General features: G+C 39.9%; 1 protein-coding gene across 2 annotated transcripts in view; it reads right to left on the bottom strand.

Annotated features, from left to right (window-relative positions):
* Window positions 1-7,860: 7,860 nt before the first annotated feature.
* LOC148038634 (uncharacterized) overlaps window positions 7,861-23,741 on the bottom strand; it is a 145,484-nt gene continuing 129,603 nt past the window's right edge. Inside the window, exon 4 of one of the 2 annotated variants that reach the window (XM_087673868.1) lies at window positions 7,861-8,394. In XM_087673868.1, the coding sequence (XP_087529994.1) occupies window positions 8,213-8,394 (182 nt within the window). In that variant the 3' untranslated portion in view covers window positions 7,861-8,212. The remainder of the gene's footprint in view (window positions 8,395-23,741) is intronic. The other variant, XR_015689881.1, reaches the window with a different exon arrangement.

Here is a 23,741-nt window from a genome sequence, read left to right as displayed (position 1 = left end):
AGAAAAATATTAATATTTAGATAGATGGTTCCTTGTATCCAAATAGCACTTGGATAAATCCACCTTTTAATTATGTTTATTCATTATGTGCTTATGTTGGGAACAGTAAACAAGGTCTATTAGGTTGCAAATGCTTAGACAATATTCATATACATCAATACTATCAAGCAATGTTATATAATACTCATCAATTTGTGTTGCATCCATAAGGTTCTCTAAATATTTTTTAAAAAACCTTGCAAGGCTAAGAATGTAAAGTACATAAGCTAGATGAAGAACTAAAGTAATGAAAATATAAGGAACAAGTGATGGTAGAGAAGATGCAAAGAAATCCATCCTTAGATAAGGAGAACCCTTCATTGAAAGTTGTTCTAGAGCAAATGAAGAAGGATAAGAACACTAGAAAGGCGAATCTGTACAAGTGCAAGCAAGCTTCTAAAGACATTCTTAAAATACAAGTATCTAGTTGCAATTTTGAGATATCCTCGGCATCAAACACTCAGCCATCTTACTGCTTTGAATGAGGTTCTTATGGACATCCTTAATACTTTGTCAATGAAAGAAGTTCAAATAGCTTGTCAGATAATTAGGGTTAGTCGACAAGACAATTAGTCTATATACAATATGATAGTAAATAAATTCACTTGTAACAAGGGAATACATATGATCTTACCGCATCCATTTCAACTTAGATCTATACGACAAGTATGAAATGTATGAATTGAAGAATCAATAGGAAAATACCAGATCATCTAAAAGAAAATGGGTGTCAAAGGAACCGAACCCAAGAAAAAATTTTCCTAAGATATGATAAGTGCAACAATATTTTTGTTGGCCTAATTAAACTGTTGTGTACAATGGCTCTTTTCTACAAGGTACAATAACCAAAAGGTATTGATTGGTTATAATATAACATTGATGATCTAATAAAATACACTTATTCTAATATGTTTATGCAAACTATGGTTTATCAGGTATTTCAACCTTGGAGTTTGATGTGAGCTTAACAAAATCCAAACTATACAAGGATGCAAGCTACAGTCAATAAGTCTTGCACTCCTAAAGACAACACTCATTCCTTCATTGAATGTGCAATTAAAAAAGAAAATTTAATGGCTAGTAATAGTTGAAGTGCCTAAGGGGGCATATAATGTGACATCTTGGATCCTTCAATGAACTCCTTGTCTCGACATAATTTTCAAGCAACCAAGTGGTGAGAAGCTCTGTGTAGTAGGAGTCAAAGAATTCAATGTCAACTAGAACTTTGATGGTGATCTTAAGACACTCAAGTGTCTATTGAACTATGACAATAAGGCATTGAAATTACAACCTTGTCCATATTATGAGAAAAAATGTTTCTAAGTCCCTAGAACAAGTCACTTGGAATGGAGCACTAACCTGCAATAAAAAGACACCACCAAATAAGTTGCATCTTGACAAAAACTAAAAATCTATTTTCAATTAACATTGAAAGTATTCATTTTTGCACTTTATGTTGTCTCATATGCATCTTTGATAAGTTTTTAAATTTTCATATGAATTGTGTACACAGTGAAACCTCTCTCTAGGTGCAACTATGGAGAAAATTGAGAAGTTGTTAAATTCCATAAGTGTGCATAGAGGCAAGGTTAAGTTTCAAAAAGACTAAAAGGAATTAGGGCTAACTCATGATATAGCCCACAAGATCAATCAGTGGAACAAAGGCCAAGAGATTCATGAGTACCATGATTGGCAAGTCCTCAAAATTAAACTAGGAGCCTTGGAAACATCTAGAACGAATTATAGATGTGGAAAGAGATCCCAACTTAAGAATGCTCATGCCAACATTAAGTTCGTATATGTGATGTTGAAACTCTCAGCAAATGCTTGAACTCAAGCTAAATTTTATAATCCTAGATTTTACAAAGTTAGTTACCAATGCATGGGGAGAAACCAACATCACCCACTATATGGATCCTATTTTAACTTTAGTTCTTAGATATTTATTTTCTATTTGTATAATTCACTCTTAGAAATCTAATGTCCATGGCCAAAATCCTTGTAGCGCATATTGTACACTCATGTATCATATTGTTTGGAGAAGCATGGCTTCTTTAAAATATGGAGGATATAAGGTATGGATAAGTCACATTACTAGGATATTGGTGTGTGTTTCAAGAATGCTTACCATGGATATGGTCAAACAAAATGAAGCTACCTTGTAAAAATGTTCAATTGGTTCTATAGATGCACCTGTGACAATTCATTCACATTAGAAAATGCAAGGGCCGAAACCTAGCAAAATATATGTCATGTGGCACGTATGAAGCAAACTGCATGACACCATCTTCTTCTTGGAAAAAGATTTACGTCCCCACCATGGCAAAGGCGAGAAATTCTAAATTTCTTGCAGTACAAAGGCTCTACTTATACCTTTGGCCAAGGTCACTAATCAATGCGGGAGAATATCATTTTTTATAAATATAAAGGGAAAAGGCCTCAAAAAGACAATTCCAACACCTTGACAGAGACAAGGACTACATGCCACTAGCGATGAATAGGAGGGTGGATATTTGAAGAATGATCACGAGGGTGGAGATTAGGGGAGGAATTATTAGGAGTGTGAGGATGAAGAGGATGAACACGGTGATAGTGACACCCACCATCACAAACACAGTTCTAGGAGTGAGCACACCTAGACTAATAAGGAGCAAAGGGATCAAAAGCCATAGTGTGCACATGCTAAAGGGCCTATGACACTCTCCATCAAAGAACACATACCTCCACAACAACTTCTTGCTCTTTTCCCACTAGTTCAAGTCCCTCAAGCAACAGTACCTCCCCATCCACTTGCACTCACCCTATCAGCCACACAAGCAACAAAACCTCGGCAAGTCCCCCTAGCAAAGGCAATCTCCCACACCTCGTGTCAATGCAAAGGGTTCGATGGAGGAGAAACTATTACTTGAAGGTCAGCCCTAAGACAAATCAAGAAATATAAAAAGAGTAGAAAGCTACTCATTTGATGAAAACATTTTGCTCGAACAATGATGAAGGTCCTCTAGAGTTATGGAAATAGGCAAGTGTATGCAATCCATAGCCCCAAATGCCCTCGAAGGGGCAGTAGAAGCTTACGTAGTCAACCATTTTGAATATGTATATCTTTGCACAATCCATGGAAAGCATGTAGCTATCATGCATAGAGACATATAGTTGGCTAGGAGGATTAGGGGTAAAGGAGACTAAAGTGGTCATGGCCACCTAGGGGAGGATTTGAAAAAATCCATTCACAACATGTCTAGCATCACGTGCTCCATGCATCGTGGAGGGCCCTTCCCCATGTGCCTCCAATATCCTTCCCCACCATCTTCATCATCTTCTTCGTCATGCCATCATTAACACCATCCTCATCTTCATCAACTTCATCAACATCATCATCATTAGCAACATCGTCATCATTAACATTAACATAATCATCAACATGAACATCAAGAGAGGGGAGTTATGTAGTTCTCCCTCAAGGCTATTGACATCAACATACACAGTGAGGGAGCGGTAATTTTATACTCAAGTGCATCACATATTGCAAATGCTCCAATGTACCACTTGCCCTAACTTCACATACCTTGCATATAAAATTAATGAATAGTTAGTCCTACATTAGTTAAAGATTCAAGAATATTTAAGTTTAAATATCACACACTTCAAAACTTTTATTATCATTTGATTGATAACATTACCACTTTAAGACTTCCAAACCTGAGACACAAGTACGATTCCAATAGAAACAAGATTGAGACACAATTGTTACACATATAAATCCGATAAAAATAAGAAAATATACTATTTTCCAATTCGTTTTACATAAAGGAGCTCAAACCCTAGGAGTCAGTGTAAGTCTAAGAGGCATTACAAAAGTAGTCAATCACCTTCAAAGGGTAATTTTTTAAATGGATTCATCCACTTATTTGTGGTGGCACTTAGTTGTTGTTGGCAAGTTTCCTTCAACCGCACTAGCCACCACCTCCACCTTTCCTCCATCAAGCTCATAACTCTCCACACAGCACTTGCAAGAGTGCTTTAAGTATCATGAGTTGGACACAAGCAACCAAGGTGTACCTAGCATGCACCATAGCAGTATTTCGATGGGGAATCCTCTCAATGTAGCGAACCAAGGTGGCATCCTTTCCAAAAGCCCTTGGAGCCCCTTTCCAACTAACAAAATCATGTATCTTTAGTATAGCTTGCAACAAAAGAAATATTTAGATATTATTTTTAGTAAATCAAGCAAGAAGTATATAAGCTTTTGAAAATTACCTCTTAAGCTTCATTAACTTCAATCCTAGAGACTTTTTCTAGGTCCCCATGGAACTAGACTCATCAATTATGCTTGGGGGGTACCTCAAGAGGAGTGATTAAGCATCTCATAGCATCCACCTTAGCACCCTCCAATTCTCCAACCCCAATTGTAGCCTACTCCAATGTATCAATCCAATCCACTAGTGGAGTGATAACACCCTCGAGCTCTTCGAGCTTGGGGGAGGTAGAGAGAGTTGGCAAGGTAGGGAGTGTGCCTAAAGAAAATTCACATGTCCGCAAGGTAGGCAATGTGACTAAAGGAAACTCAAATGTTGTTAAAGCATGGAAGGCAACGTGTCTAAGGGAAACTCATGTTGTTAAAGCATGGAGAACAGCTCGTCCTCCCTTACACCAAATGTCTTCTCCACATCGTGGAGAAACCCGAACTTTGCCAGGCCAAAAAATGTATTTGCAAGGTTGAAGACTCTACAAGCTACATTCATGCTCTTCTCTAGCTCGTCCTAAGAAATAGACTAGACTCTTGGCACAATTTGAAGGACCTCTCAAAGTCTCCCTCTACCTCACCAATACCAATAGCCACAAATGAGCCCTGTAGGGAGGCAAGGACCATGAGTAGCTCTCTCTTAGCCACCTCCTCTTCATGTGCTTTGTTGTGCTTTTATGGATTAGGGTCTTGGACATCTTAAGAATAACATCAACTTGGCTCTCTCTTTTGATTGGGAGAGCTAGGGGATCATCAAACTTGTTAGGAATGAGAATGAAACTTGAGAGGTATTGTTAACTCAGCTTAGAATATCCAAGTGCCTCGACTTCCTACTTGGTAAGTTTATTGTAGAAGGTAAGTGATATATTGTCTACAAACCAAGCGAGTTTCTTTTGAAATGATTTGTCTTCATTTATATATGTCATGATATTACAAGGAATCCAATCCTCCTTAGATTCCTCAAATATCAATGCTTATTTCTGAAGATAGTGATGCATGCAATCACTAGGTCTTTTCGGGTTGGTGGACCCATGCTAGAACTGTATTGTAATAGGAGATCCTAGATTGACAATTTGGAATAAGTCTTCCTAACCACTAAATTTGATTCTCCCAAAAAAGCCATGAAGTTGGTAAATAAGAATGTCCATGCTTACGACTAGGATAAAAAGGGTGAGAGAGCTGAAGTGTCAAAAAAGCTTTAAAAGAGGCAAGAAGCAAACTATGAAATGTAAGAATGAGAGACATCTAGACGTATATATAAGGTCCTAGATAAGAGTATGTTCTCACTTGATCTTTAAAGTACTTATTTGCAAAAAAATAAAAGCTAAAAAACTATAAAACAATTAAAAACTAGTCAATCAGAGAAACTTGATGTATTATTCTTTGATTTCAATTCTATCATCATATTGTACATGAATCTCAACTGCATGCAAAGTCATAATTACCATGAGGGAACTTTGTTCTTCTTTCCACTTGGAGACAAAAAATTATTTAGCAAGCATCAAAACATAGTAGATTGCAAAAAAACACAAACTAACACATCTCTCTACTTTCAACACAAAAGCCAAAATGATTAGTACCTACACTCCCCATTAGGGTTAGATGTTCACACACATTTAATAAACTCCAATAGTTGTTCACTGAAACTTTCTCTACCAACCTATTTGCATATGAATTTCAAGATTAAATGTTGGACCCCCATCTTCATTGGACTATAAAGGGATCCAATTGCCTTCTTTCTTCATCCATCGTTAATAATGAAACTGCATGTAAAATGAAAAACATGCAATCAAGTAATGGAATGTAATGATGGTGCTAGCACCCTACACAAGTACACATTATATCTATGTACACTGATAAACTCATCTCAACCTTCTCCAAAAGGAGAGGTGAAGACACACCAAATATTTGTGCTTCTACAAAATATTTTAGAGTTTAGAAAGCTTTGTGAAGACTTTCCATCCATCAAGGCCTTTGCCTGCATTAACATGTAAAGCTTCATAGATTCTGCCAACGTTTCTTGGGGGTTCCTCTATTAAATTTGATGAAAAAACATTGTACGAAAAAAACATATATAAGTAAACGAGATTCATAAGCAAAAAGTAACAAATGGAAGAAAATTAATATTATAATAGAAACGTACAATTATACAAGAAAACATGACATATATCATAAGGAGCAAGCTTCAAATCCTTAGTGTATACATGTACTACTACAACGAGACCATCGTCTCTAACCTCAAGCCCAAAAGCAATTTACCTTTCCAATGATTCTCCAATACATCATGATGACTCACTCAATGAGGACCTATTACTCTTGGTTGCATATAGACCCATGAATCTTTCTTGAGTGTTGCTTATATCCATTGTTAATGCTCATCCTTTGAGTTACGGATATAAATAGCATTGATAGAATCTCAAGGACATCATTGATGACTTGCAAATGCCATGAAATGACTTCAACAACAAGAAACTTGTAGTTCTTCGAAGAAAAAAGGCAAAGAGCTGATTGTTATGGCTATAGAAATAGTCGAAATTTTGATAGATAGATCTCTGAAGTGAAGCAAGAGAACACAAAAAGAAACAATCCTTAGAGAATCACGTAAAAAAGGTTTTGATTGACTGTACACAACATAAACACGTTGATTGCAACTATGCCAACAATGTGCAGCACATACCATCTATCAATCATTTAGTTGTTTCAACCTTGCACATAAGAGCTTAAACATCGAGCCTTGCCTCAAAGTGCACTATAAAGGGAGACACCCCCCCCCTTTCCCTCAAAGGGCAAATCAATATTATCAACATGCACCATGCTCACACTTGTAACATTCATGTTGAGAAGTGAAGCTAGGCATTCTTAAGATGTAGCTATGTTAGGTGAGCATATATAGAGTGCTCTTAGGCACCTTGGCTTAGTCCAAAGTAGCACGACATCAGCCCTTCATTCTTGAAGACGTCTCTATCATAGCCATTTGGCATGTTGGTAGGATTTTCCTTCTCTGTATGTTGGGTAGCCCTCTTCCTTAGGCACTTGATGACTAATGCTATCCTTGTTTATCAGTCTTTCAACTATATTGCAAAATTGTTCGGTTTTCAGCAATTTTCTCCCAAGAATCCTCCTAATGACACTCTTATCGAGAGTGCATGCTCATGTCCTTTCTTTGCAAGGGGGGTTTAGAATTTTCCACTTCAATTTTGCCTCTTAGGCCTAAGAGTGTATTTTTTGTGTGCATCACATAACCATAGTGGTCTTCATGGGGAATTGTTTGAAAAAATAACTCATGTTCACATGCGTATGTATGACCTAGAGATGATACTAGGCATGACACAATACGTACATGTACCATGATCAATCTTGATGGCAAGTCTCAACAACCGAGTGTTGCAGTCTTGTCTACAATTGGTATGAGCATAATATGCAGCAAAGTACTGTATTTGATATTTTGAAAATCAATTTCTAAAGCAAAGGTAGAAAGTTTGGTTTGCACTAATTAATATATTTTCCAACTACCCCAAGGTAAATGACAATGTTTAATGGACTTCCTTATTTTTGTTGAATCAAAGATGAGTCATCACTTTTAAAAAGTATTGAGTACGCTCAAATTTATAGAGCTAACATTACAGATAGTATCTCCAACACAAGGTTTATAGCTGGAAGAACGTTAAAAAGGTATTCCAGGACCATTACAAGTTGTTCTCCTCTGAATAGGGAGTACTAATATTATATGCAATTATTAGCAATACTTAAGGAAAACTTCATAACCTAGGTCTCAAAGAATAATGAGTCAGTATCTCTTGCCCAAGTTTCAACATTACAGTGAATCCATGAATGCCGTTTTATTGACACCCTCCTTCAATGTTTGGGACTTCAATTCAGAAGAGTCAAGCTCTTAATAATATACAGGGGTGTGGCAACTTTGTGATGTGACTATTGCTCATAAAAGCTGATGCCTGACTCTTCCCCGGGTTCTGTTATTAACTCAAACTGACCAGCTTCTGGTGGAGAAGTAAAAGTGTAAACAGACCTTTGTGCATGAGATAGTGCACAATATCTGACTTGATAAACAGCAACCGATTTAAAATGTGAGACTGATACTGCCACTCCTTCACCTGTGACAGCGAGAGGTTCAGTTTTATCATAACAAGGGTAGAAAACCTTTTATCATCTAGAACAACTCACTGAATTGCAATCATATTAGGCACATGTGAACAAGTCAGAGACAATGAACAATCAATCATCAATTAGAATATTGAATGCAGAAGATCCTGTTACAGACCTAAGTAAAGGAATCTGTTTTCTCCTATCTAGTATAAGAATGTGTACTATTTTAAGTACCCTTGCTTTCTGGTTCATGCAGCAAGTATCTTTAGCTTTTAATCAGAAACATCTCAAGTTAAACAAGCCTAAAGTTAATTTTGGAGAAGCATGAGTGCACCTCACCAGATTCAAAAACCAAAAACATAAACCAATCCAGCTTTATCAAGAATCATTCCTGAATTTACGCGTGTTTGCTTGTGGTGAGATGCAACCTAATGGTCTATATCTGATGACACAATTTTTATCCTAGCTGACAACTGAAGGCTCCAAGTTTCATTGTATCCATGCCTTAACTGCAGCAAAGAATCCTTCAGATGAGGAGTGACTTTGGCACTTCCTCTTAGGCCACCTTGGGTACAACTCTCTCCATGAATTGTCACACCATCAGATGGTTGAGGGCCCTCCATGTCTAAAACTGTCCTCCAAGGACGTGTGCAAAGCATGTCAGGTAGGGAAACAGCATCCCACTCCATATCCTCAGCTGTCTACCCATAGAGTTGAGGGGCACCTTCGGTCAATTCATATCAACCTTAATATTTGAGATATAATTGGATATACTTTCTTTAATAAAATCAAAAGCCTTTACATACTTCTCCACATGAGAGAGAGAGAGAGAGAGAGAGAAAGAGAAGAGAATAGAGTAAGAGAGAGGGGCGGAAGATAGAAGCATACAAGAGAGAAAGTAGAAACGGAGACATACCGGGCAAAATTCCTAAGATCAACTGCACGCATAAAGCTTGAGGTCTATCAAGAAGTTGAAGACTTGGAAGCATGAAGGTATATGAAAGCATTGGAGATTCAAGGATGGCTCCTTGATGACACTTCAAGTCTGCTACTCCAAAGGAAATCCCATACAATCCACACGTCGCAAGGAACCCCCAAGTGTTCCACTAGTTCTTGTTCTTACTCTTGGTTTCTACTTCTTTCTGGTTAGTCACAATGGGTTTATTAAGATGAAACAGAAATGTTAGTTTTAAGCTCATCAACACACAATTTAAAAAATCTTGCATAGAAGTAATAGGGTGACCACTCATCTGAAGTGAAGGTCATTCATGACCCTGTCGTACTAGTACATGTAAAATCAAAGGGGTATCATATTGGGACATCAATGAGTGATAATGGTAATAAGTTTGTCTCCCGTGGATTCTTTGAGTTCTTACAGGAACGTGGCATCCAACACCATCTCACCTCTACTTACACTTCTTCATAGAATGGAGTGGTGAAGGATAGGAACCGGACTATGATGGACATGGCCCACTTGATGCTCTTCACAACACAACCCCCTGAGCACCTTTGCTCAAGAAAGTTTTTAAAACTTTGATATACATTCTGAACAACTGCCTAACAGTGGTGGTACTTCATAAGACCCCCTTCACATAATTTCATGGCACTAAAGCCTTCTATTTCCCACCTTCCCATCTTTAGGAGTTGTGTGTGCACGCATACTTGTGATGACAAGATGGATTAACTCATGCCAAAAGTAGAGCTTTTGATTTCCATAGGCTACTCTTCCGAAGTTGGCATGTTGGTTGTATAATCCTAATGCAAACTGTATCCTGCAATGAAAAGATGATCTTTTTTATGAGAGGGTATAGTACAATCCCCTGCACCAATAGAGACATCTCCATCCACCTCACAACCTACACTTTCTAAAATTACTTCATCTAAGACTAGTATTCTCCCCTTTTGAACACCCTTTAAAAGTCTTCAACTCCCAAGCCTCCTTCCAAGGACCCATTACCTTGTTAGTTCTAGCGAACAACACAAGATTCCAAGATGCTTCCACTACATACTGTCTTGGAGGGACTAAGAACATCTACTAGGCTCGTGCCTAAAGGAAATTGCATAGCACATTCTGAGCTGAACAATCGACAAAAGCCTCTAAAGCATTCCGAATGGTGATCACTCATCGATAAGGAGCTCGAGAACATTGACTGCAATGGAAACTAGACTTTAATGGAGCACCCAAGCCACAAGAAGATCATTGGGACTAAATGGATCTTTCACACTAAAATGAGAGCTGATGGAACTTTGAATAAATACATCCATCCATCTTATAGTACAAAGGTTTAGAGAGAAACATGGCATTGATTATGAAAGAAACCTTTGCATCAAGTGTGCAATCGACATTATTCCATCCATTACTTGCTCTGACATCTCACATGGATGGCCTATATATCAAATGGATGTCAAAATTGCCTCTCTAAATGGCTAAATGGATCTCTAGATGGAGCAACCACCCAAACCACTTGTTGAGCTAAGATAAGCATTACATGCTAAATTAGACACTTAAACAGCCCCAAAACTCTCAATTAATGAAAACCCTAAAAGGGTGCATGGTACGAGAGAGCTTTAAAACAGTGTGTGGTACAAGGTCCCAAAACTTTCTATAAATAGGCATGCTGCCCTCCATTCAGCCCAATCTCGTTTTCGTAGATCTTAGGCCCTCTAGCTTCATTGCCCACACCCCGTTCACAAAGGACATCTCAATTGAAGCTCAGCTGCCCGTTGCTGTCTACATCCATCGTGCGCCTCTTTCCAACCTCCATCGCACAGTCTACATCGACTTTTGCTATGTTTACTGATCAGCCACATCGTCTACAGCTGGGAAACCTACTGAGTTGCTGCATTTGTGATCTACGGCTACTGTTCAGACTGCCACATCATCATGCCTGCGTTTTTATGACCGTCAACTTGCCACGTTATCATACCTACGTTTTTTGTTGCCATCGGCCTGCCACATCATCATCAGCTTGCTGCATTTGCAGTTTTCTCCCTCCTACACTAATCTAGCACTACACACTGATGTGTTTGCTATTGTCCCGACATCTGGAGGCTGCCTTGCTGCGTTTCGAGATCCGTCAAGAGTACAACACTCTCTCACACACAATACCTCTGCCTCGATCTTCCAAACACAAGAGTTTGGGTTACAATTTTCATTCCTACACGGTTTGTTTGTTGCATGAGCATTGTATATTCAATATTCAATCATTCATTCACATTCCAGTGTATTCATTGTCTCTGAGTAACCACAACACTAATGTAGTGACGGGTTAGGCGTTTATAGTGATGGGTCCGGCACGGAGATCAAGATAGTCAGTCGTTACGCGCAGTGAGAGACAGAGAGAGTGAGATCAAGCAGAGTAGAGAGTGAGCACGTTTGTAGGTACAATGACGAGAGTGTACCTTTAGGTTTCTAAATAGATATATATGTGTAAGTAGAAGTGCTAAGGGTGTGTTCACACCCGAGCACATCTAAAGGCATGAGGGCCTTTATTCCCAACAACCTCCCACCTAAAGGCAATGTGCCTTAAGAGGAGAAAAGAATCAGCTAAGTCTAGGTATGTGCAAAGCTGAAATACATATATCTATCCAACTCCCATCATCTGTCGGCAATGAGCAAACCGCTCTGTTGGAAGACCCTTCGTGAGAAGGTCTGCAAGATTATCATCTATATACACTTTGACAAGATCAATGATCTTGCTCTCAAATACATCTCTAATGAAGTGGTACTTTACCTGTATGTGCTTCGTCTTTGCATGAAAGATAGGATTCTGTACTAGCATGATAGCACTCTGACTATCACAATGGAGAACAGGTAACTCTGTGATGCCAAGCTCTCCCACCAAACGTGAAAGCCATAAAGCCTCCTTGCATGCCTCAGTGGCAGCCACATACACTGCCTCTGTAGTAGACAATGCAACACACTTTTGTAACCTGGAGATCCAAGAGACTGCTCCTCCTATGAAAGTAAACACATACCCAGAAGTAGACTTCCTGCAATCCACATGACCAACATAGTCTGCATTCGTAGAGTCAACAGCAGATGCCTTCTGCTTCCCAAAGCAGATGCACAACTCCTTTGTGCCTTTGAGGTATCTCATAATACCTTTAAATGCATCCTGATGCTTCTTGCCAGGGGTTGTCATGTATCTGCTAATCACTCCCACTGCAAAGGCAATATCAAGATGTATAGCAACCATAGCATATACATCAAACTACCAACAACTTAAGCATAGGGTATCTTGGCCATTTCAGCCTTCTCATCATCAGATGTAGGGCTATCCTCTGCACTAAGTTTCACATATGGAGGCAAGAACACCAATTGTTTTTCCCCCCTCCATGTTGAAACGCTACAAAACCTTGGAGATATACTCTTGCTGAGATAGATAGAGTAAGCTTGTTGTCGACCTATCTCTAAGTATTTGCATGCCAAGAATGTGATTTGCATCACCAAGATCCTTCATGTCAAAGCTGCCATGAAGACTTTGCTTCAATGAATCCAAGGCATGAGTATCCCTGCCAGCAATCAACATGTCATCAACATACAAAACCAAGATAATCACGCTGCCATCTGTTGCCTTCTTGATGTGCAAGCAGTGATCCACTTGACTTCTATGAAAGCCTTGGGACTGCATGAATGTATCAAACTTATGATACAATGGTATCAAACTTATGATACCATTCTCTTGGTGCTTATTTCAGCCCATACAAACTCCTTTTGAGTTTACATACCATCTTTTCTTTCCCTTGTTCAACAAACCCTTCAGGCTGCTGCATATATATGTCCTCATGCAGATCACCATGTAAAAATGTAATCTTTACATCCATCTGTATAAGCTCCATATCCTCAACTACAACCAAGTCCAAAATGGTTCTCAATGTAGTCATCTTGACTACACGAGAGAAAAACTCATCAAAGTCAATTCTATGCTCTCGCTTGTACCCCTTTGCAACCAATGTTGCTTTGTACTTTGGTGAGGAACCAGAAGTGACCTTCATCTTGTAAACCCATTTGCATGGAAGTGTTTTCTACCCCTTAGACAACTACACCAAGTCCCAAGTGTCATTTTTTTCAAGAGATTCCATCTCTAACAACATGGCTTTATACCATTTATTGTTGTCATGTCTATCCATTGCTTCCTTGATGCAAGACGGTTCACCACAGTCTGTCAACATGACATAATCAGCCACATTGTTTGCACCAGAAACAAATCTGTCAGGTTGTCTAGTAGCCCTAGACGATCTCCTAACCCAATGGTCATTGTTTGTTGGCTGTTCATGCAAATTTCCATTTTCAACATGTTTTCCTGGCATTTCAGCCTACAAATCAGCATTAACAGTTTGCTGTCCTGGCTATTCTTGCACATGTAGTGTCTCATTATCATGGGCAATAGCTGGCTGATCATTTTCTGCATTTACAAGTTCATTTGTAGCAGGTATTTGCTGCTGTACAACGGGCACATTTTGATGTCCAAAAGGTATTTCTTCCCGGAATACAACCCTACGGACTTCCTCAGTCTTTTCGGGTTGTTTGTGTATGCGATCTTCCCGGAAGATAACGTCATTGCTGCGTACTACTTTCCTTTTCTCAAGATCCCACAATTTATATCCCATTTCACTCTCGTCACCATATCCTAGGAAAATGCATTTACAAGACTTTGGCTTAAGTTTGTTGTGTTTTTCTTTATGAATGTGCACAAAAGCCTCGCAGCCAAACACTTTCAAATGAGCATATGAAGGTGGCTTGCCTGACCACACTTCTTGGGGAACTCCTCTCCCCCGCAAAGACATGTTTGGTAACCCATTAATTAAGTGAACGGCTGTCATAATAGCCTCTGTCCAAAACCCATGGGGTAATGCAGCATGAGATAGCATCGTACGGCCCTTATCCTATATGGTCAGATTCATACGCTCTGCAACTCCATTTTGGGGTGGATTATGAAGGACAGTGAGCTCCCGCTTTATTCCTTTGTTATCACAAAATGCCTGAAAGGCCTTGGACATATATTCCCCACCATTGTCAGAGCGAAGACACTTAAGTGTCTTATCAGTCTAATTTTCAATCAAGGCCAAGAATTTTTTAAACTTGTCTAGCACTTCATCCTTTCTACGAATAGGGTAAACCCATACCTTTCCTGTAGCATCATCGACAAAGGTGACAAAATATTTCTTTCCCCCTAACGATAATCCTGGCATCTGACATACATCTGAATGTACTAACTCTAGAGGAGAAGATTTCAACGAAAGAGACTTTTTATAAGGCGTCTGTGCATGTTTGTCATAAATACAATGATCACAATGCTCAGCATAACGAAGACAAGGCAAGTAACCCAAACGAGAAAGCACTTTCATTCATGTTTGACTCATGTGTTCCAACCAGCCATGCCACAAAGAAACACTTGGCTGCTCGGTCATGGCAACAACATGGTCACGTACACTAGATACATGAAGTGGATACAAAGTATCACTCTTGTAACCTCTGGCAATTACTCTTGATCCCTTACAGATCTTCCATTTTCCATCACCAAAGGTGATATGAAAACCATTGTCATCTAGCTGCCTTGTGCTAATCAAGCTCTTCTTGAGCTGAGGTACATGCCGTACATGCTGAAGTGTAAAGACAAAGCCATGCTGAAACTGTAACTGCACACTACCAATACCTGCAATCTCACATGAATAGTTGTTCCCAAGATGGACAACACCATGTCAACTCCCCTGTATAGGCAGAGAACCACTCACGACGAGGGGTGACATGAAAGGAAGCACCTGAATCGAGAATCCATGTATGCATATCATCATCGATATCTGCAAGTAAAGCATGTGCAACAAAGTGTGAAGAGACAAAGAGTACATCACTCCCGCTATCACTGTCATGAGTGACTACATTCACCTCTTCAATTTTTACACTACTCTTCTTAGGCTGACTGTCCTTCTCTTCCTTGCTATCATCCATCTTCTTTCATTTTCCTTTCTCTTTCTTCCATTTGTAGCAATCACGTTTAAAGTGACCCTTCTTGCCACTATGATGACATTAAACATCTTTGCCACGTGATTTATTACGATCCTTGCTATCATATTTGCCCTTTTGCTATGATCTGGCGTGTTGGCTAACAAGCATGCGACGATTTGATGGCCTACGACCAAGTGGGTGGCATGAGACAGGCGATAGGTCAATACTATTACAACATTCAGATTCGACAACCACTTTTTCATTTTTTTTTAAATTAATTTCTCAAATCTATTCCTCTTCCACTGACGGGCATTCGCATGCCCTCGCATAGTGTGACATTTTGACTTGAAAATTTGAGGCTTTTCTCGGATTTGGCGACTTTGATGCAGAACAAGACAATCTGACTCGGAAATTGTAAATTTGGTGCACATTTACCCAAGATATTTGAGAATTTTCACATTTTAGTTCTTACAAACGGCCACATGTTATTTTAACTCAAGGTGAAATTTTGTCAATTTCACTAAAATTTGTGCACACCGCACCTGAGAAAATTCGGGATTTTGCAGAATTTCATCAATTTGTGCAAGAATTGCCTGGCATATGCACTTGGATACAGTATTGATGCAATTTGGGCAAATTTGCCTTTGAAAATTTGGGTCTTTTGACCGCAATCGTCAAATTTGTGCCCAAGAATGCATTTGGATTAGAATTTGCATTAGAATTTTGGGGATTTCACATGTACTTGGTGCATTGGCCTATAAATCTAGCTATATTGAGGATTTTGCAGAATTTCATCAATCTGTGCAATAATTTCCTGGTATATGCACTTAGATACAGTATTGATGCGATTTGGGCGGATTTGCCTTTGAAAATTTGGGGCTTTTGACCACAATCGTCAAATTTGTGCCCAAAAATGCATTTTGAGCAGAAATTGCATCAGAATTTTGGGGATTTCACATGTAATTGGTGCATTGGCCTATAAATCTGGCTGTAATTGATTGTGGAGTGCAGTAGCATACATTCTCTAATTCTGAAAATCAATTTGCAGATCTGAAATTTCTGCAATTTCTTGATTTTCATTACTAGTGGATACTTACAGTGTACCGTGGTCATTTGTGTGACATTTGGACTTGCATTTGCTGACATTTGAGTCAATTTAGTACTGCAAATCATGGCTGGAAACAGTGACAGCAACAACCTTTTGCACATCAAGAAGCTTGAGGGTGCACAAAATTTTGCAATATGGCAAAAACAGAACTACAATGTCTTGGTGCAGAAGAAACAGGTGAAGCCCATCAAAGCAAAGGGAATAAGACTAGCAGGTATGGAACAAGAAGAGTGGGATGATTTGGATGAGCTTGCACGCTCTACCATAGAGCTCTAAGTGTCAACCAACTTACTCTTTAACATTGAGAAGCTGAATTCTACATATGAAATGTGGCAAAGACTTGAAAAATTGTGTACTCATAAAAGTGCAGCTAGCAAGGTTTATTGTCTGAAAAAGTTAATGGACCTTCGCATGAAGAAAGATACAGCCATGTTTGTACATCTGAATGAGTTCAACTCAATTTTCAATCAGCTGATTGCTTTGGATTCCCACATTGATGATGAGTTCAAGGCTACTTTCTTGCTATGCACTTTGCCTGAAAGTTGGGATACTTTCAGGATAGCTTTGAGTAACTCAAATGCTTAGCTATTATATTCTGATGTGGAGAGTTCTTTGCTGATGGAAGAACTCAACAGGCAAAATAATTCAGCAAACAAGTCTTCTAATGCATTGCACACTAGGGGCAGATTTCAGCAAAAGGGTAGTTCTGAAAATAGAGCACGCAACAAGTCTCGTAGCAAAAATGTGGAGTGTCATCATTGTGGCAATAAAAGGCACTACAAACGGGACTCTTTTCAATTGAAGAAAGAGGAAGGCAAAAGAAAAAACACTAAAGACAAAAAGGCTGAGAAAATGCACACTTGGATACTTGATTCAAGTGTGTCTTTTCATGTCACACCACATCATGAGTGGTTTTCTGACTACAATGGTGGTGCACATGGTGTTGTCCACTTGGGGGATAACTATTCATGTAAAATTGCAGGTATGGGTAGTGTGAAATTGGAATTTCAATATGGCTCCGTGTTTGTTTTGCATCACGTAAGGCATGTACCTCAGCTCAAGAAGAGCTTGATAAGCACAAGGCAACTAGATAACAAAGGCTATCACACCACCTTTGGGGACAGCAAATGGAAAATTTGTAAAGACTCTCGCATTGTTGCCAAAGGCTCCAAAAGTGATACTTTGTATCCTTTGCATGTATCTAGTGTGCGTGACCATGTAGTCACTATAACTGAGTAGCCAAGTGTCTCTTTGTGGCATAGCCAGTTGGGACACATGAGTCAAACTGAAATAAAGGTACTTTCTCATTTGGGTTAGTTGCCATATTTAAGGTATGCTGATTTTGAACAATGTGATCCTTGTATTTATGATAAGCATACTCAAACGTCACATAAAAAATCTTTCTCTAAAGTCTTCACCTCTAGAGTTGGTACATTTAGCTGTATGTCAAATGCCAAGGTTATCTCTAGGAAGAAAGAAATATTTCATTACTTTTGTTGATGATGCCACACGCAAAGTATGGGTTTATCCAATCCATCGTAAAGACAAGGCTTTGGATAAATTTAAAAAATTCCTGACACTTACTGAAAACCAGACCATCAAGACATTAAAGTGCCTTCGTTTTGACAATGGTGGGGAATATGTGTCCAAAGCCTTTCAAAACTTTCGTGACAGCAAAGGGATTAAAAGGGAGCTCACCGCCCCTCACAATCCACCCCAAAATGGTGTTGCAAAGCGTGTGAACAAGACCATCAAAGATAGGGTCCATACAATGCTGTCACATGCTGCTTTACCTCATGGATTTTGGGTAGAGGCTGCTACTCCTCAAGAAGACCCTCAATCCCTGCATCACAAACTATCTAGGGAGTCCAATGAGGAGGAGACCAATACTCCCCTCCTTGTTTTGCCTCTTGATGAAGTCTATGGAACATCCACTCGTGGGGGGGTCTAGTGGAGAAGCAATCTCCTCGTTTGTAAATGGAACCTCAAGAGGTATAGACTTCACATGCACTCGCTTAGGCACCCAACTATCACTTGAATCTCTAAGAATAGGATGTTCCTTACTCCTCTCTACAACTAGAATCTGCAATTGGAAACTTAAGTAACCACACATCTCAGCTCATATAGACTTGCGATCCCGTAAGATGGGATCACAAATGCTGTACCCCTCTGAATAATAGCTATAGCCAATGAATACCTATCTTTTGAAATTGGACTAAAACTTATCCCTTTGCTTCTTTGGGATGTAAACATAGGCATCATACACAAATATCTTGAAATAAGAAACATCCAATTTTAGACCAAAATATGCGTTAAAAGGAGTTATACCACCAACAGTGGATATGGGTGAACAATTTAGGATATGAACTATGGCAACCATTGCTTCGGCCCATAGATACTAGGGTGTCTAACAATGCTCCATCACAATCTCAACCATCTCGATCACACCCCTATTCTTCCACTCCAATATGCCAATCTCTTGAGTGTTGGTGTTGGCATATTTCTGATGAATCTCTCGATCCGCACTGAACCAAGCTAATTCATTGGAGCCAAACTCTTCACCCTTGTCGGATTTCGTTGTTTTAAATTTCCATCCTGAACAGTTCTCCTTAAAGATGAACCAATCCTTAAAGTGAGAGAAAGCTTCAGATTTCAATGCCAAAAGATATGCCTATGTCAGCCTGCTATAATCATCCACGATCAATATAAAGTAAAACTTAAGACTCCCCTTAAGGGACTCCATCCACATCGATCCACACAAATCTGTAGCAACAAGCTCCAAGGGCTTCTTTGCCCTTCTTGAAGCCTTACTAGGAATCGTATCTATGTCATTCACCTCCGATACAAGATACACATAGTGGATAGATTACCCCAACATCTTGCAATCCACACTCAAATTGGTCACAAGCTGCATTTTGAAGGTACAAGTACCTAAGGCGGCCAAACCGAGCATACCATAGCTCCATATGAAACTAGAAAGTGAGAAGTGAGGGCTAAAGAACTCAAGACCTTGTAGAGACCATTCTCCTCATGCCTGTAGCAAAGCACATGTCTTGTCTTTCCATCAAGAACCTGAAAGAACGGTTCTCCTCAAAGATGAACCAATCCTTAAAGTGAGAGAAAGCTTCAAATTTCAATGCCAAAAAATATGCCTATGCCAACCTGCTATAATCATCCACAATCAATATAAAGTGGAACTTAAGACTCCCCTTAAGGGACTCCATCCACATCGGTCCACACAAATCTGTAGCAACAAGCTCCAAGGGCTTCTTTGCCCATCTTGAAGCCTTACTAGGAATCGTATCTCTATGTCGTTCGCCTCCGATACAAGTACACATAGTGGATAGATCACCCCAATATCTTGCAATCCACACTCAAGTTGGTCACAAGCTGCATTTTGAAGGTATAGGTACCTAAGGTGGCCAAACCGAGCATGCCATAGCTCCATATGAAACTAGAAAGTGAGAAGTGAGGGCTAAAGAACTCAAGACCTTGTAGAGACCATTCTCCTCATGCCTATAGCAAAGCACATGTCTTGTCTTTCCATCAAGAACCTCAAAGGAATCCCTGTCAAACTCAATCGTAAGGCCAAGTCCATAAATCTTACTCACCAAAAGTAAGTAATAGTCCGAGCCTAGACCATAAAGAACCTCTGATGTATAGGCACCATTATGCTCATCCGAAATCATCTGCATATCACCCTTGCTCTATATTGGGATGGAAAAACTATCACCAATGAGAATGTGCCCGTGTATCAAACGCATAGGGGCAATGCTATCTGGGAAGCACCACTATCCACAATCCACTCCCAAGACTATGGGACCATCAATGCTACATCAAATGGATCTTGTGTAGAAGGCTCAATAACCTCTAACTGTAGAAAAGCCGCTACTGAAGGAGCAACCATCGTGCTCAAGACCTTTGAAGTCTTCTTGTCCTCCTCCTTGATGTCCTTCTTATCCCTATCAAGGTAGTCTTTCTTCCAATGACCCGTTTTACCACAAATGTGACAAATGGACTCCTTGTCCTTATTCTCATCTTCCTCCTCTACTGCTACTTCTGCTTCTTTTGGGAAGCCAACCTATAAGAGCCTCATATTCTTGCAAATTTGAATCCTTTAATTACTCCTCTTGGTCTAAGACCATAGGAACCAGCTCCTCCCGCTTAACAATCTTCATCTACCATAAAGCAATAAGGAGGCAGCAGTGACAATAAAGTTGTCGCCATGTCCTCCAAGGGGATCGCCTTGCCTACATTCTAAACCTGCATCTATAGATATCGAAGCTTGTTCACATGCTCACACATAAAAGCAAACTTGCTTGGGGTCAAAGTCCACATCTGCACTTCCAAAGAGACCCTCTTCATGACAGCCATCTTATTACAGAGTTGATCTAACTCCAACCATATCTCTTAAACATTGGTTACTCGATATGAGCAATCACGGCTTGTGTACAAGAGAGAAATAAGAATGAGCAAATGCGGGCATTCAACGTGTCCCAATTAGAGTGTACCTTCACCAACTCCACTTTCTCCGAAGAAGAAAGATTGAAAATATCATTGGCCATTGGACACTCAATGGTCTTGATCACAAGCTCTACTAAATCATAAGACTCCAATATGGCAAGCAACAACAACTACCAAATGCGTAGTTCTCCCCATCAAGCTTTTGATCCTATGGAAGAGCTAGTGATGCCACACCCTTACGAGCCACATGACCTAGAACCACATGTCGATTCTACAAACATGGTCACATGAATAACCTACACAAAACAATGCCTCCTCCGACTCTAAAGGGCACCCTACTAGGGCTTCCTCTGCTCATCCCTAACCAGCTTTAACTACTCGAGGCAATTAAAATTTGAAATCTACTATGAAAGGCTAAAAGTGCAACGGTTCCTCCTTCCTAAACAGCAAATCATGCACAAAAACAGTAAAATGCCTTCCTTTCCCATGTGTTTCCACTCACTTCAGCCTTGTCTCGATGCCTAGCCCTCCCAACTGCCCTCAAACACTGAAAAACCAACCTTGGTGTCATGTTGAAAACTGCTTGAAACCTACTCTTCAAATGTACCCATGATCGATCACCCCTTCAACGCGGCTCTAATACCATGAGTGCAGCAAATGTAGAAGCATATGACTGGACTGAAACAAAGAAGTGAACATAGAGAGAGAGAGAGACAAAGAGAGAGAGAGAGAGAGAATATAGAATGCTGACTGAAGACTACAAAGAATGAATGTTGAATACTGAAGGCAGACATGTACAACAGGATGTACGAGTATAACCGGCCGGAGATCTCTCATGACCTGCATGAAAAATGAAGTGTCTAAGACCAGAGGGCAGGCCTGATAGGTAGAAAATAATGCAATAAATTGATCAGCTCAGCCAGTCAAAACTGGTCAAGTGCTGCATGAAATAGGCAACTCAATAAAACACAATTTAAATAATGATAAACTGCTGTGAAAAAATGCAGCCTGCCACGCCTATCCAGCCTGCCCAGAATCATGCCCAAACTACTGGCAACTGCAAAACTACTGGCCCACCTGCTCCTGAACATGGTACAACTGCATAACCTGCCCTAATCTACCCTACACATGCATGTGTCCATCCTAGAAGTAACCAAATCTCTAACACTCACATGGCAATCTATTGTGGCATTGTATTATGGCACCATGCCACACATATAATCACCATGTACCTCATCATTCCCCTTATCGAATACCTCTTCAACCACGTCTTACCTTGCAGGGCTTCTATTTATGGAGAATGTCTTTTATTTCCCCCTTGCTATCGGTAAAACACATTTAATGAGAGAAAAAAAAAAAAAAAAAAAAAATCTCAAGACCATTTAAATAGGGCTATCTGAAAAAGGATATTCACCACCTCTGTAGTCTTGATAGGTTCATGAGCAGCAAACGAGCACCCTGACACCAATGCCTTGGCTGCTTTGGGGAAGGATTTTCAGATATTGAAAAGAGGGTAGACTAACTCTCATTCCGTTTTGGGCACAATCTATTTGGCGTCCGATAGGGGGTGTTGAGCCACTATGTTTAGGATTTCTATTAACCCCATAAAATCTTCATGAAGTCTCTTTAAACCATCCCCGAAAGCACATTAATGAAGAATTATTATTGCTAAATGGCTTATTTTTTCCAGCAGGCCAAATGCACCCCTAATCCTCTATAAATAGGAGCCTATGCAAGGGTATCCCTGTTCCTAATTCATTATTCCAGCCAGTTACCATCAGCCCTCTCCACACCCACTGCTGTCTACACCCTTCTCCTACCAGATACCTCAGTTCATGGTGCTTCCTCAAGTGTTGCATCAATTGTCCACGCAGTCTTCAAGCCAAGCAACCTCATTTGTGGAGTTTCCATCGCATCTTCTCCATTATATACTCATCACCCAAGTGTCCATCTGCTCCCAGCCAGACCTGTTTTGACACCCTCTGCAGGCTGTGTTTTCATCATCTGATCTACTGCTACCTGCCCACAACCATCCAGCAGCTGTCGCCTTTTCGGCTGTGGTTTCAACTGTTCCAAGCTGCCCAGCAGTCCACAACACTCTTCAGCAATCGTCCATCAGCAAGGCCTATGTTTTGCTTCTGACAATCAATTTCAAGCTGCTGCACATTCCATTTTGCTGCCAAACAAGTCGCCCTGCTGTCACCCAATTGTTGGAAATGGAGGAAGAGACAGAGAGTGAACACAAGACAGTGAGCAAGAGTGGGTAGCAGTTCCACACTCAAAAGTTGCAAGTGCTAGAATGATAGAATGAAGGTGCAATAGGTCTTAAATAAGTTAGACCTATCCTGAACTCAACTAGAGTTAATTTAACTCTAGAACTAACTCTAGAAGTGGAGACACAACTTATTAATGTGTAGACACATACATCAAACTGATCTCCTACAAAGCATCTCTCTCTGACGTAATGGTAATGTAACTCAATGTGTTTTGTGCAAGCATGAAACACAAGATTCCGTGCCATTGCAATAGCAATTTGACTGTCAAAAAGAATGGGTGCAAGACCCTCCAAAGAAATATGTAGATCAATCAACAATCTACACAGTCATACACATTCCACTCATGTGATGAAAGGTGCCCTCTACTCAACCTCACAAGACAGGGTAGCCATTGTAGGTTGTTTCTTTCTTAGCCACAAAATGCAGGAGCAGCCCAGAAAGAGACAATGTCCATTAATATATTGCGTAGTGTCTACATCAACAGCCCAATCTAAATCATTGTGAACCTGTAGATGCAAGTCTCCCCCCTAGGAAATAATAATGCATGTGACTGAGTAC

The sequence above is a fragment of the Lygodium microphyllum genome, chromosome 3 (assembly GCF_053477565.2).
Source record: "Lygodium microphyllum isolate KBCC chromosome 3, Lygodium_microphyllum_v1.1.10, whole genome shotgun sequence".
In the NCBI taxonomy this organism is placed as follows: Eukaryota; Viridiplantae; Streptophyta; class Polypodiopsida; order Schizaeales; family Lygodiaceae; genus Lygodium; species Lygodium microphyllum.
This window is presented reverse-complemented; position numbering and strand designations above follow the sequence as displayed.